Source organism: Mus caroli, unplaced genomic scaffold (assembly GCF_978045245.1).
Source record: "Mus caroli unplaced genomic scaffold, Mus_caroli_1 scaffold_3, whole genome shotgun sequence".
Classification (NCBI taxonomy): Eukaryota; Metazoa; Chordata; class Mammalia; order Rodentia; family Muridae; genus Mus; species Mus caroli.
The window spans coordinates 45,132,218-45,147,248 of NW_028227258.1; the positions used below are offsets into that span (position 1 = coordinate 45,132,218).

The 15,031-nt window shown below is 37.0% G+C and overlaps 1 protein-coding gene across 2 annotated transcripts in view; it reads right to left on the bottom strand.

Moving 5' to 3' along the window:
* The window catches only part of Olfm3 (olfactomedin 3), a 215,266-nt gene that overhangs the window by 41,073 nt on the left and 159,162 nt on the right, over window positions 1-15,031 (bottom strand). The window contains exon 1 of one of the 2 annotated variants that reach the window (XM_021158019.2): window positions 4,270-4,429. The exons of the other annotated variant lie outside the window; for it this stretch is intronic. Coding sequence (XP_021013678.1) covers window positions 4,270-4,398 — 129 coding nt within the window. The 5' untranslated portion in view covers window positions 4,399-4,429. Of the gene's footprint in view, window positions 1-4,269; window positions 4,430-15,031 lie in introns of those variants that run through there. 2 annotated transcript variants of the gene reach the window in all.

Below are 15,031 nucleotides of genomic sequence, written 5' to 3' on the forward strand. Positions count from 1 at the left end.
GTGGAAATGGACATAGCTGTGGTATTTAGTCACATGTCACTCTACACAATGGAAGCTGATATACACGTTGTTTTTGTGTGTTTTTTCTATTATCTTTGCATAGTCAGGACTCAACACTTCAAGCATCACCCTCCACTGAGAAAACTTAAGTTTGTGACCTGAAATTACCTTTCTGGAGATTGTCTCTTAGACCCTACATCTGCTTCAGAATCCCAAACAAAAATATAACCACTCTCATCCTTTATAAAGGATGAAACTTCTATTTAAAAAAAGGCAATCTCCACATACTTTGCTGCTCTCAAGATTTGTTATTCAGAGCTTTCAAACAACTCTGGTTAATTTATTTAGTTGTCCTAGCACATAATGGACATTTATTGCCTGTTGTTTTGAGAGAGAAAAACAATCAGAAGAAAAGGTAATGTGATGGAAAGGCAGCATGTACAAGGGCCTGGGCTCCTTCCTTCCTACTGCAAAACAAACCCCAAACACCCCCAAGTCAATAAATCGTGGTAAAATTAGATATCATCATTCAGAACTATAAAACCACATTTGTTATTTTAGAGTAAGATCCTTGGAGGATTCCGGCAGTGTTTGTCAGAGAATTAAGGTCAGTTAAACTGACTAACAGAGTAGTTGCATATGAGGAGATACCAGATAGATGTCTGAAAATGTTGCTAAAAAAAAATGGCTTATGCACACAGGTCCCTTCAAGGCCTATTCCTTCTACAGCAGTAGGGCTGGCTATTTGGGAACAGTGCTTACTGAACATTCTCTGCTTTTTAAATTGCTCTTTTCCAGGTTATTCTTGGTAAGGCTTCCACAGCATGAGGGATTTTTAAGAAGCTAAGCCTACAGGGGAAATAACTCTGCATCAGAGAGAAGGGCCAGAGGGGGCCAGAGGGGGCCTGAGGGGGCCAGAGGGGGCCTGAGGGGGCCTGCAGAGACCTGAAGATAACTCTCTCAGCTTCTCCAAAGGCCATGAGCCCACTCCACTATGTAGAAGTGGGGGGGGGGGAGCTAAGTAAGAAAAATTGGAATAATATCAACATTTGAAAAAAACTACAAGGGATTTTATTACTTAGTAAAGAGCTCCCCTGGTAGACAGTGTCCTACAATTTTGAAACCTCCCTTAGCTCTTGACACAATCACAGACTGCTATTTCCAAAGCACCTTCCATAAACCAATTTTGTTATCTCTTAACATTTCAAAATGTCTTTCTTGCTTTGTTTTTTAGGTCAAATGAAACTTTTTTTAAAAGCTATGATAACACTTGCATAACTACATTTTTTTTCTTTCTGTTACTATACTGTATAAACATGAAACCTATTTTGATACATGTTTGAGTCTCTCTCTCTCTCTCTCTCTCTCTCTCTCTCTCTCTGTGTGTGTGTGTGTGTGTGTGTGTGTGTGTGTGTGTGTGTGTGATTTCTTCACAGATACTAGATCATCGCATTTATACTGATTAACATGGAGTTAGAAATTAGGAGTGGAAAAATTGATGAGGAAACCTGACCCACTACATTTAGTTGTATCTATTGTACCAAGGAAGCATCATTCTTTTATCTAATTGGAAAGAAAGCTACAGAGAAATCAAATTAATGATCCCAAGCCCTTATTTCCATAAGGGATTATTTTAAAGCAATCAGGTAAAAAAAAAAAAAAAAACCTTTGTAAAAAAGCCCTCCTCACTACACCCATAATGTGTGTGATACAATTTAGGAGGTTCTTTGCTACATTATTGCAAAACGTTTGAGAGTGGTAGGTATAGAGTTGAAGTACATAGCTATTTCCTTTCTCTTTGAGGACAATAAGATGAAGAGGTAAATTTCAAAGGTTGATGCTATAGGTGTGTAGGAAAGGGATAGAAGAAAGTCCAGGAACAGTTTGAGCAAGGCAGGGTGAACCTAGTAGACACTGGAAGCCATAATGGTTACAGATTAGCAATTGATATTATGGAGACATGGCTCACTGGGCAAGACTGTGGTCTTATGTCTTGGTTCTACGTGGCTACTTATAAAATTCTAATTGCTACACAGTTTGAGCTAGTTGTTACACATGTACAGTGTGGATATTTGATTATCTCAATCAGAACTCAAATTAAACCCCAGAGCTCAAGGTTTCTGTTGAATATTTTGCCTGGGGCAAGGGTTAGACTATGTGGGAAGGAAGCAGATGGCAGATGCTCTGTACATCTTTCCTCCTCTCAGTTATGTCACCTATAACCTGTTGCATACATTGCATTTCCTCTAAAATTTTAATTGAAAAATAATTCTTCACTTATCATCTAAGATTAAAATTTAAACACAAGTTTACAATTAAGTAAACAATTGAATAAATAAATGATAGTGTGAACATGGGCAGACCAAACCATTTCTAAGGTCTGATATAATTGTTGCAGCATCAACAATTTCTGTTTCTCTAAAGATGCTCCGGTTATTATTCTTCATCATAAAGATTCTAAGCCATGGGCAATAATCGTGAGTAATTAGGTAAAAGACTCTAGTTATCTTTGAAGAACCAAATAAGAAAAAGCAAAGGTTTGATACTTAATCTTTCTTCATTTCAGAAAATAGCAGAATACCATTCACTGATGTTTGATCAGGAACCATAATGTGACCTTCAGAACTTTTCACAGTTTTCTAAATTTGTGTTTCTTTGCCAAGGAGGACCAAATAAAGTAAGAGCTGTTGTGCTGGGATGTATACACAACTAGAGAAATGCTTCATAATTGGATTGATTATCAACCATATAGCTTTCACTTCGAATTTGCAAATATAAAGTCCTGAAAGAGAAACAGATGGTTCCTGAAAATTTGCTGCTCTTTATTCCGTAGCAGTACAAAGCATACATTGATGCCTGTATACATATATATTCGAACGAGTCTACATCCCATACTTAATTTGCAAAATTTGACAGATAGTTTATCACAAGTTAAGAATCAGCTTTCTGAAAGTATTAATTCTACAACTGTTTTTAAAACCAAGTCATTGGACCTTGGAAAACGTTGACTCAGTAAGTATTAAGCACCTCAGATTGTTTGTTGTATAAATGTGCATTTATGAGATATCATGCGGTCTGGATGGCTGTAGGTCTCCTTGACAGCTCTGCTACTAGGCCTGGCCATGCAAGTTATGAAGAAACTCTCCACAGAGGAGTCATTAAGGTACCATTAAGGACTTTAGGAAGATAACATGCAGAAGGCAGGTCAAATCTGAGTCCCATGCTCTCTGCTGGTGCCTATATACTGTGAGAAACTGTCAAATTATGTAATTAATTCAATCGGACTACATAGTTAACTGTGCATTGATTGATATGCTATTAATAGAAACTGCAAACTACTACTAAAATGGAGAATTTCTTTTCTTTGCGTGTTCCACTTAGAGTAGTTTACATGGTAAAAACTTCGAATATTATGTTCTTTGTGAATGTTTATTTGATAGTAGGACATTTTTTAGAATATGTCTTTTATCTCAAATTTTCCATTTTCATTTGAGAAACTACTAATTTATATTTTTCTTGAAATATTTGAGTGTGGATGAACACATCTAATTTCAAAATACCAGGGAATTTGCTAAAATGGGAAAAGGATTAAGACTCATTAACTTCATGTGGATGGAGACTATACAGGATCAATTTGTGCCAGAAAAGTCTGTGTAAAATATTAAATAATACAATAAAGTTTGTTTGTTTATTTGTTTGTTTGTTTGTTTGTTTTTTAAATAGCCAGTTATGCTTGTCACTCCTTAGTTGTTTTAATACCTTTTTGGCATGCTTTAAATTACTGAGCTCGTTTTATAATTCACTTATGCTTAAAAAAGATGTTGGCTTCTCTGACTGAATTAATTACACACAGCCATAGGCATTGCATTCCGAAGGAAGAACCTGCTGTGACAAAAACAGATTAGGGAGAATACTAGCTATAGTCTATTCTGTAGGAAATTACAAAGGTTGCATGAATTACATCAAATATAATAGAAACAAAGCATAATAAAAAGATCCTTTCAGAGCTCAAGTTAATTTACCTAAAACATCATTCTTAAGAATTTAATGAGACCAACCTTCCTTTTTAGAGACAATTCTCCACCAGTCCCCCCTCCCACATTTTTTTTTTTTTTTGGTGTAACTTTAAAGTGTTCATAAATATCCATGAGTAAAGTTATCACACAGATACACATCTTTGAAGTTCACCAATAAAGAGAGCAGCAGTCTCTCATTTACGACACCCACTGTTTTAAATACAAGATGGCCAAACCCACCAGAGTGACTTACTAGGGTATCTGGCGCCGACAGCCGTGTGGTGTTCAGTCCTACCAGGGATGGGAGAGTTTGGGACATCCAGTTTGAGATCATTGCCATGGTACTGAGCACAGCGCCCAGTTTCAGCAGTGGAGCACTCATTGCTGTGGAGCTAATGAGTTTTCATAGTGACTGATTGGGAGCCCTGAGCCCGGCTGGCAGCGGGAGGCGTGACTGCAGCAAGCCACATCTACAGCATGAAAAGAGACCAAAAGCCCTGCTCTCTAATCACCAGGCAGATCTGGGAACCTCCTTCCCCCACTCTCATTGCAAGGGCCTTGCCCTGCTTTCCCTCTCTTCTAGGACACTTTGCTAGACAAACAGAATATTCTTGCTAGGGTTTGGTACAAGGTTGGAGTGACAGGGATGGGGAGGTTTTCTAGCCCCACAGCACTGTAGCCAGGAACAGAGTCTGCCTCTAGTGGGTTTTGTGTACAATCAGTTTCTCTTTATCGTTCACAGCAAAGTCAAAAGCCTCCAAATGAGGAGCGGCCAAAGTGCAAATTCTAAATGCCAAATTTAATTTGTACAGATTTCTCTGGGCAAGTCTAGAGTGCCTTCTGAAGAGCGTGAAAAGTCTGTTAATAATTTCTGAGATGATCATGAAGTATGAACAGGGGATCAGTTGTTCAAACAGCAGTCTAAAATTAGTGTCATCACTTTAAAACCACAGCCAAAGATTAGCAGCAGCTACTGCTTGTGTGAATGTCGCCTCTAGGCACCTTACAACGGAACAGACAGAAGAGCTGGCCTTGAAGAGAAACTTCTGTTGCAGAAATTCTTAGTTTCTAGTTTTGCCTTGGAAAACGAAAGTTCACCATTCTCCTTTGGAGGTTCTCAGTCCTACATCAGACCTGGTTAATTCTATTTTCACTTTGTGAAGATTTGCACACTGGTATGGAAAACTGCAACCTGTAAGAATGTGTGATCTGTTAAAATTTAGTGCAGGAACGGTGGGGATCCGATTCTTGTTTCCTTCTTGCCAACTGTGTATCTGGTTGATGACATAATCTTTCTTGATTTTTAGTATTTTCCTATAAAACACATGCGGTAGGTTTCAGGCTGAGGCTTCTTACAGTTCTAAACTTCAGATTTTACTTGAAATGTCATTATCTTCTTTCTATAGATATGACAAATGATCTACATCTAAATTTCAGGTTCCTGGTGAAACAAATCAGAAGCCACTATTTTATTTGCCTTTTGTCATTCTTTTTAATTGATATATATGATATATATATATATATATATATATATATATATATATATATATATATAAAGAAAAATGTAGCAAAATGTATCAAGGGAAATGTGGGTGAATTAAGACAAAGTGGAAAAAATTGGGACACAAGAAAGAAAAGCATCATTGTTATACCTTGGGATAATTTTATTGTTTGTATCTAAGATTTTTTCAGTCACACACACATACTTAACAGTGTTAACAGGACAAATAAAATATTTACTAAAGTTGAAAAAGATATTGATGTACAGTGGATATGCTTTATTCTCGAGGAAATTTAAAGTGGAGTGCTTGTTAAGAGCTTTCAAATATTCCTTGCTTCTGCTAGCTTGGAATCTCAGATATATTCACTTCTCTTTAAAATATAACCAAATAAGTTCCTTTGGTCTTTATGCTTTAAAAATCATGCCCAGAAAACAGGATATTATTTCTTTTTGTTGTTCAAAAACCATGCCATTTGAGAGATCAATAAGCATTAAGTGCATTAGTCTATGTGCAGAGTAGCAAGGAGCAGCCAGGGGAAGGAATGAGGAATTTTACATTAGTGTTACAAGGTTACACTGCAAGAATACAAAGTAGCTCCAGAAATCTAAATGTTTGAAAATACACCTGGAACTCAACCAGTTTTAATAAAGGGAGAGGGTATCTTTAGAGAAGCTTAATATCCACAATTGAAAATTAATATACATGCAATTATGGGATAATTTAAAAAGCAATGTGGCAGATGGTAATTGTACTTATTAATGAACTAACCACCAACAAAATAATAGCATCTTCGCAAGAATATAGGATTGAACGGCAGAGAAGAATGGGACTCTTATTTGCAAATTACTAAGAAAGGGAAAAATACGAAGAGGAGCACAAATGGAATGCTGCTTTCAATTTCTCAGAGATGCAAATAAGTCATCCAGCATTCTGAGAAAGAACAATAGTCCAAGTGTATGATTCACTCATGTTTATGAACAGCATAAAAGCTAAAATGTGTTGTTATTACAGGAGCTTTAAGTGCCACATTGAAATAGAAAAGCTCAAATTATAATGATTATTAGTTGTAAGAAATAAAAATAACTTCAATTTGCAAAGACCTAAATAGTTTATAGTACTCTCATAGCCTATTAAAGTTATTTGCATTTTAAAAGTTGAGTTCTAGTTTCCAGATGGAGGCTGGGATTGTGTGTGTGCATGTGCTTTGCTCCTGAGCATTTGAGGATTGTGGCAACCTGTGTTTTTAAGAATTACCACAGCACAATGTGAGTGGTAATGGAATAAGTAGTCAGAATTGTATGTGGAAACACCAACTGTGGCCAGATCCCAGGCTTTAGGAACACCCAAGTATGTCTAAACTTTATCTGGGTTGCAGTGTGGTTTAATGCAAAGCTGTGATACCATTAGTTTCAAGTGGTGACGTTTCACCGACAGTTTTAGGATTCAGGATAGACGTGCAGGCTACCGAGAGAGCAATCAGAATAGGAGACAAGAAAAGGTCACTTAGAGTTTTATATTCCCAAAGTTTAGGTAAGAGGTAAGGAAATTCTGTCAGAAGAAACTATCAGTGACATTGATAAGGGCTGAGTCCATTAAGACTTTCTGGAGTTGTAGCATCTCGTAGGGAAGCAATAGATAGAGGATGTGAGGGAAGTGACCACAAGGAGTTTGAGTGTGGTTGGAATGTGGACATGGACATGATTTCTCAGGATGAGAGACAGAGCCAGGATTACAGCTTTAAGTACAAGACTGAATTATTTTCCCACACCCATTGTTAGTCACCTGTGGTGGTATAGACCTACCTTAGGGTTCACACCTGAAATTCAGGAACAGAATTAGTTACCCAGATAATGCAAGCTGTATATTATTTGAAGGCTGCATAGTTTAAAAAAAGTTAATGAATCAGAGTCTTAAAAGTACTAAGGGTTTTATTTATAGTTTAACTAAAGATAATCACTCAATTTATTACTTATGTACTTTGTTAAATGTTAACAAACAAAATATCCACTATCTCAGGTAAATAGTAAGCATAATTTCTGATCCAATATTCTTACAGAAGATACAACTGAACTACAAATTTATCTTTTATTTTTATAATCTTATAGTGAGTCAATAACTATAAAGTCTAGAACCATGAATTATGGCATATAGGATGCTGAAACATACTGATTAATATGTTTATTCATTAGTTTTATATGGTATACTGTCTTGTTATTTTTCAGAGAAAATTTAATGAGAGAACTATGTAATAAATAATTAATAAGCAGTTACATATTAAGTGAAAAGATTTATAGCCAATATTGTGTAATGCTGGCACCAAAATATGTTTCTGAATTTTGTTACCATTGTCTTTTTACACACACTCTCTCTCCTCTCTTTCTCTCTTTCTCTCTCTCTCTCTCTCTCTCTCTCTCTCTCTCTCTCTCTCTCTCTCTCTCTCTCTCTCTCTCTCTCTCTCTCTCTCGTGTGTATGTGTTTCTGGGCAGTACAGCCTAGGCAGATACTAAAAGTACACATGTATTGCTTTAAAAAAACACATAAGCTAGAATGGACTCTAGAAAAATAACTAGGCATCTTTTAAGGAATAAGCAAGTTAAACTGAAACCCTTGAAGAAGTAGCCCCAAATAGAAGAATTAATTACAGCTATGATCTGCCTGTCAAAAAGCCCCCCACCCCCATTTACTGCAGCATAGAGAGGCAGTTTTGAAAAGTGCATCTGGCCATGTTTGCAACATGCCAGACACTCAATACATAGCAGCCCTGTATTGCTGGGTATGAAATTATAACACTGGGACTGGCTGCAAAATGAAGCTGAACAGACAATGCTTTTCAAAGAATCAAAATTGTACATACAGTGTGGTAGGAACTCTGTGCTGAGCTTTTAGAACACCCCATTATGCTTTTCAGTCCCTCTTGGTCTGAAGAAAACAATGTTACTGTCCTGGGTGCCATCATGACCCCCTTCTGATGTAGTCCTTATCACCGAGTAGAAGAGGGGTACTAAATAATGTGATTCCTCCAATGCTCAGAACTTGTAGCAGTTACAAAAGGAATTCTGTTTGGTTGCATGTCTGCAGCAACGTACCTCCTTCATTTTGCTCCACGCACTCAATCTACCTTTTCCCTCTGCTGTCCTAGATACATTTCTGTGGTCCTCTATATTACACTGGCTTACTCAAAAAAGTCCTTCAGTTCCTTTCTGATTATTGTCATAATTTCTCAATAACTTGTTGAGGTCAGAATTCCTAGGTCCCAACAATAGAGTCTGACTTAGCTGTAGCAAGAGAAACATAATTTGAGTTTCTCACAAGTTCCTAGACAATGCTGATGCTCTGTTCTTTGACCATTGTTTGCGTAACTACAGCAGACCTCATTCCTTTCATTTTATTTAGAGATAGCTATTTTGATTCTTTCCCCTTTTACCAATATCAGCCAATTTTTTTTCCATCTTAATGTCTCATTCCTAGAGGCAGACAAAGGCCAGTTGGTATCTCTTAGTTGGTACAAATCTCTTCTTCGGTGTAGAGGATTCAAATCTAGGGCTTATTCAAGCTAGACAAGTGCTCTCCCACCGAGCTATGTCCTGATCACTTAAACACAGTCTTGAACCTAGTATTTCTCTAGTAATTTCTTACTCTTTTATTTTTTTAAAAGTATACCTTCTTGAGAGAACTTATTTTTTTCTTCTTTTCTTAGATATTTGCTTCATTTACATTTCAAATGCTATTCGGAAAGTCCCCTATACCTTCCTCCCACCCTGCTCCCCAACCCACCCACTCCCACTTCCTGGCCCTGGCATTCCCCTGTTCTGAGGGACATATGATCTTCTCAAGACCAAGGGAATCTCCTCCCATAGATGGCCTACTACTTTGAGAGAATTTCTATTCCTCACTTTTTATTTCTGTCTCCCTAATCAGATATCTTGTTGACATTTTTCTCTTGCACCAATACAACTCATTTCAAACCTATGATCCCATATTGCTAAGTATAGCAGTCAATTCTCGGGCTTTAGCTCTCTTGACCTTCATCAATATTACTTTCTTCTTGGAATGATTCCTTCCCTTGGCTTCCAGAATACAACACTCAACTAGTTTTTCTCCCAAACTTCTTGACCTCTCTTTATATTGCCTTTGCTGATTCTTCCTCATCTATATGCTAATGACTCCCAAATTCATTTCTTCCTCAAAGACCTCTCCTATCAATTCAGACTTACATTTCCAATTATCTGCTTGACACCTCCACCTTCATGTTTAATAGGCATCTTTAATTGAGCATGTTATAAATGAACCCTTGATACAGCTCCCCAATCCCGAGCAAACAAAACTAAAGCAACAAAACAAAATTTGCTCAAATAAACAACAATCCTATACTTATGCAGCCATTTCTGCAACCTTTCTCTTCTCAGTTGGCAGTGCTATGAACTCAGCTGGCATAATTGTGTAACCAGTGATGACTTATTTATGATGCAGTGGACAGTTTCCCACTCCTGTCCATGCATATAGTCCTGGTTAAATCCAGAAGGTAGGTCCCAAAAGGAAAACAGGTGACAATGGGATGAGAGCTCAGTGGGATGAGGGGAAAGTGTTTGCTGAATGTGGAATGTTGAAGAGAAAAGGTGAGGGGATGAGAGTGACCAGAATGGGTTAGGTAAATGCATGAAGTTGCCTATGAAAACATCAAATAAAATTCTTTTCAGTTTTCAGCTGTAACTAATTCCCCTGTATTTCTTGAAATTTATTGGCATTCTAGGATTTTTAATTTGTTGCATTCTAGTTTTTAACCTTCCAAATACAGCTAGAATTCAATCCTCTATACATCATTCTTAATAAAGTCAAATGGTCTCTCATTGGATTTGTTACAAGGTCCACCTTAATCTAAATCCACTTAGTGCATTTAAAACTTCCCAATCAAAATAATTCTTTAAAACACAAGTTGTTTCATAATGTTGTTGCACCTACAGGGTTGCAGATCTCTTTAGCTCCTTGGATACTTTCTCTAGCTCCTCCAATGGGGGCCCTGTGATCCATCCAATAGCTGACTGTGAGCATCCACTTATGTGTTTGCTAGGCCCTGGTCTAGTCTCACAAAAGATAGCTATATCAGGGTCCTTTCAGCAAACTCTTGCTAGTGTATGTACCCCGGAGCTCTTGACTCTAGCTGCATATGTATCAAAAGATGGCCTAGTCGGCCATCACTGGAAAGAGAGGCCCATTGGACATGCAAACTCTATATGCCCCAGTACAGGGGAACGCCAGGGCCAAAAAGTGGGAATGGGTGGGTAGGGGAGTTGGGGGGAGGGTATGGGGGACTTTTGGGATAGCATTGGAAATGTAATTGAGGAAAATAAAAAAATATTAAAAAAAACCCACAAGTTGGATTGTATTATTATCTAAAACCACAGTAGACTTCCATTGGGCTCACAGTAAAGAGCTTGAAAGAGAAAATAATTTCTTAGATCTAGTTGCTCACAGTTCACTTCTTGCAAGAATTCCTTTGGTATCTCTCCGGTGGTCTTCAGAGTTGTAAGGTCATCTTCTACCTCATGGTCATTACCCTTCTTTTTCTCTGCATTTTTCCTTTTACGGTCAAACTTACTTTTTTAATTTGGTTCAAAGGTCAAAGCCATACTAGCTTCTTATTCCATCTGCTTTCTTGTTACAATCTCTTGCTATTTCCCCCCTTCACTGTATTGCTAGTTAAGTGTCATGTATTTCTTCTGTTTATTTATTTTCTCTCTTTTCCTCTGGAAATCAAGTCCAACGACAGCAGAGATGCTATTACATTTGTTTCAGTTCTTGGAGATTTTTCAATTTCCAAGACAGTGTCGGGCATATAGTTCATTCTCAAAATATTATTAACTGTGAAAATAAATCAATACATTTGCATTATGTTTTAAAATAAGATCAGTTTAGAGATAATTAACAGTAGGGTCTATCAATACAAAACCAATGCAATATAAAGTATTTCATTTTACATGTGTTTTTGAAGGCATGAAAATAATAGGTGTGGGGTGTGCTTATAATGTTAAAGAGTCAAGCATTGTTTCCAAGGACTACTTTTTTTTCCCTTCTAGTTTATAAATGTAAAGTGTAAGCAATTGTGTTCCAATCCAAAAAATTAATAGTCCCAACATTTGTTCCATAACTACGCCTAAGTCTATCAAGTCTATCTCTTGCTAAGTTTTCTCTACTATAGCGAATATGAAAGAGACTGTGGGTCATGGAAATGTTCATTATTACAAACAGTTTATCATCTATATGTCTGTCAAAATATAATACATACTTTAAAGGTGCATTCTAAAATATTTAAGAAAAAGTAGAATAATACATTTGAAATAGAACTGTAGGTGTTTAATCATCAAGGTCTCTTTCACATTGGTCTTTGACAACTATAGGCTACCATTCTTTCCTAGAAAACATCCTTAGATGTTTCCATCCTTAGATGAAAAACCATAACAACCAGTCTGAGGTAATACTTCGTTTCTGAAAGATCATCAATTTCCTTTCCTGTCTTTGAGTCTCAGTACATTTTAAAACCATTTAGTAGGAAAAGAATGTATTATCATTGAGTAGAGTGTTACTCAGCTTCCATGTGTAAGTAGGCCTTCTGTTGTTTTTGTTGTCCATGGTGATCTGATAGGATGTATGGGATTATTTCAATCTGCTTGTTTCTGTTGAGGCCTATTTTGTGACCAAATATATGATCAATTTTGGAGGAGGTACCATGAGGTGCTGATAAGAAGCTATAGTCTTGTTTTAGGATGAAATGTTCTATAGATATCTGTTAAATCCATTGTAGTAACATTCTTAGAGAAGAGATATCTGTCTTCTCATTTTTCCCTTCATCTGTGAAGCTGAGTGAAGCTCTATAAGACCAGGGGTTTCTCCTCCAGCACTGCTGTTGCTACTTCAAAGGAGAAAAGAATGGGTGTGTAAGGGAGGTCTATATTTTGGACTTAAAGAAACACTATTATGATTTTGTACACAGAGTTGAAGAAGTGGGGAAATTATAAATTGAGGATTGAGCTAGAAGAAAAGGGATGGCACATTGGGGTAACAAAGAGACAGGGGTTGTCACTATCTTACCCTGGATCTCCAGCTTCACATGAGGGAGCTGTGCCTGGAAATTAAGTCAGGGAGCATCCAATCCCTTTGGTGTTTATTAAGGTGGAATAAACTGTTGCATATAAAATATTCACCATAGAGCCTGGAAAGCAACAAGCTGTCAATCAAGTCTATCTTTAGCATATTGTGGAGGAAGAAATAATATTGGCATCATTTATATGGCATGCATATATAGAGAGACATGTGTGTGTATACAATGTATATAAAAATATATGGATATATATATATATATAATGTGTATATATGCATATATAAAATAAATATGAAAAAACTAAAAATTAAAAAGTAAATATGCATTTTGTTAAGGATAAATGGGCCATTGAATTTAGGAAAAATTTACAGTAGAAGTTTTATCATTATGAAGTGTTTGAAAATGTAACTGTTGACATGCATATTGTTCATCATTTTGATATGGTTTGTGTTTAAGGGTTTTATTCCAGAAACTACAGGTAACATATACATTTCATAAGTTTTTCTTTAGGGCAGTGGTTTTCAACCTTTGTAATGTTGCTACTCTTTAATACAGTTCTTCTTGTTGTGTGACCCTCAACCATAAAATTATTTCATATGCTACTTCAGAACTGTAATTTTACTTGAATCACGATGTAAATGTCTGATATATAAGCTATCTGATATGTGACTCTGTAAAATTGTCATTTGACCTTCAAAGGCATTGCAACCCACAGGTGGAGAACTAAGGTTTCATGGGCTTCCAATTACTTCTACAAGGTGTTGTTTTATGAACTTTGCACATGCAAACCTTTTGGGGGAGGGGAGGTAATTGCTAAGATAACTAAATTATCAGTAAGAAACCAAGCACCTACAGCAATCACCTTAACTAAGTGCACACAGCAAGAAAATGCAAAGCCAGAATCGTGCAGTTGCAGTCTAGGAATATGCTCAAAGAAATGCATCTTATTGACATGAGCCAACTTAGTAACAATATTATAATCTGGGCTCAATTTAAAACATTTTTTTTTTGAAGACCAACAGAGTCAAGTAACCTGGACCTCTGGGAGCTCTCAGAGAGTAAGCCACCAACCAAAGAACATGCATGGGCAGACATGCAGCTCAGCCTCTATGTGGGTCCCCCAACTACTGGAAAGAGGGCTGTCCCAATACAGCTGTTGCCTGTCTGTGGAATAGGTTCCCCAACAGAACTGCCTTGTCTGGCCTCGGGGAGGGGGGAATGTTCCTAATCCTGTAGAGACATGATGTGTCAGGGTGGAGTGGATACCCAGGGCTGATACATCCTCTCAGAGGAGAAGGGGATGGAGGATGGGTGGAGAGACTCTGTGAGGAGGGGACTGGGAAAGAGGACAGCATTTGGGATATAAATAAGTAAGTACATGAATGAATGAATGAATGAATGAATGAACTAAAAAAAATAAATGAATCATTTGAGGAAAGCACTGCAGTTTAGTAATCCTCATGCTCTCATCTGAGCACAGAGCACATTAAAAGCAACATGCCTTCTCTTAGTAAGTTTATCCCATTTGAATATGACAGAACAAAGCTCTCACCAGGGACACTCTAGCTCTCAGGTAAGGGTTTAATTTCTGCCTCATTTTCATTGGATTCTAATTTCATTTTATTTTCTAATTCACCCAACTCACCGGGAAGAGCAAAGAGTTAAATTATTGCCAAAAGCATCTTGGAAGAAAAAAATTGTTTAGGAAGAGAAATCTCAAAGAGTTTGGGAAATTGCCTGGTGATCAGAAAGAGGACTATTTTAGGGCAAGCGTGAAAGAACAAAATTGGATCTTCAAGTGTGCAATTTTCTGAAAAGTTGTTACAAGTTGTTTCATAAAGCTTATCTCCCTCATGGAGATTTGAAATGTGGGTTTAGTAGGAACTAAAAGTTGGATGGCTGTAAACAACCCCAAACATCAAAATAAGATGGAGAATTACATTTGTAGCTGCATTTATCAAATTTGCATAAAAAGCAGGAGCTCTGCTGTGTTGGTTTTATGTATTGGCTCTAGCCTTAGTGTCTGTCATTATTGTCCCTTCATCAATATGCATAGTCAAGGCTGTTTTTTTAATTTTATTTTATTTTATTTTTTAAAAGCTCTGGGTAAGTAAACACTCTTAAATATGAACTTCTAAAGACCTGAACTTGGGGTGAATCAGACATGCTATCATTGAATGTATCATGAGATTTGTACAGCTTTGTAAAAGTTCATCAAAATTGTTAAGACCAGGCTGTTAGGACCAATACCATACAGATGCAACTGTCTGAGGTTGTCTTTTAGTTTCTCTTTGGATTTCAAAGTAACCTGACTTAAAGACAAGTCCCTTTGTGAAAACTCATGTAACAAGATGCTGGTGACATAGAGAAATAAGTTAAACAGGGAATGAGTAGGGGAAAGTTTTGACAAGGGTTTC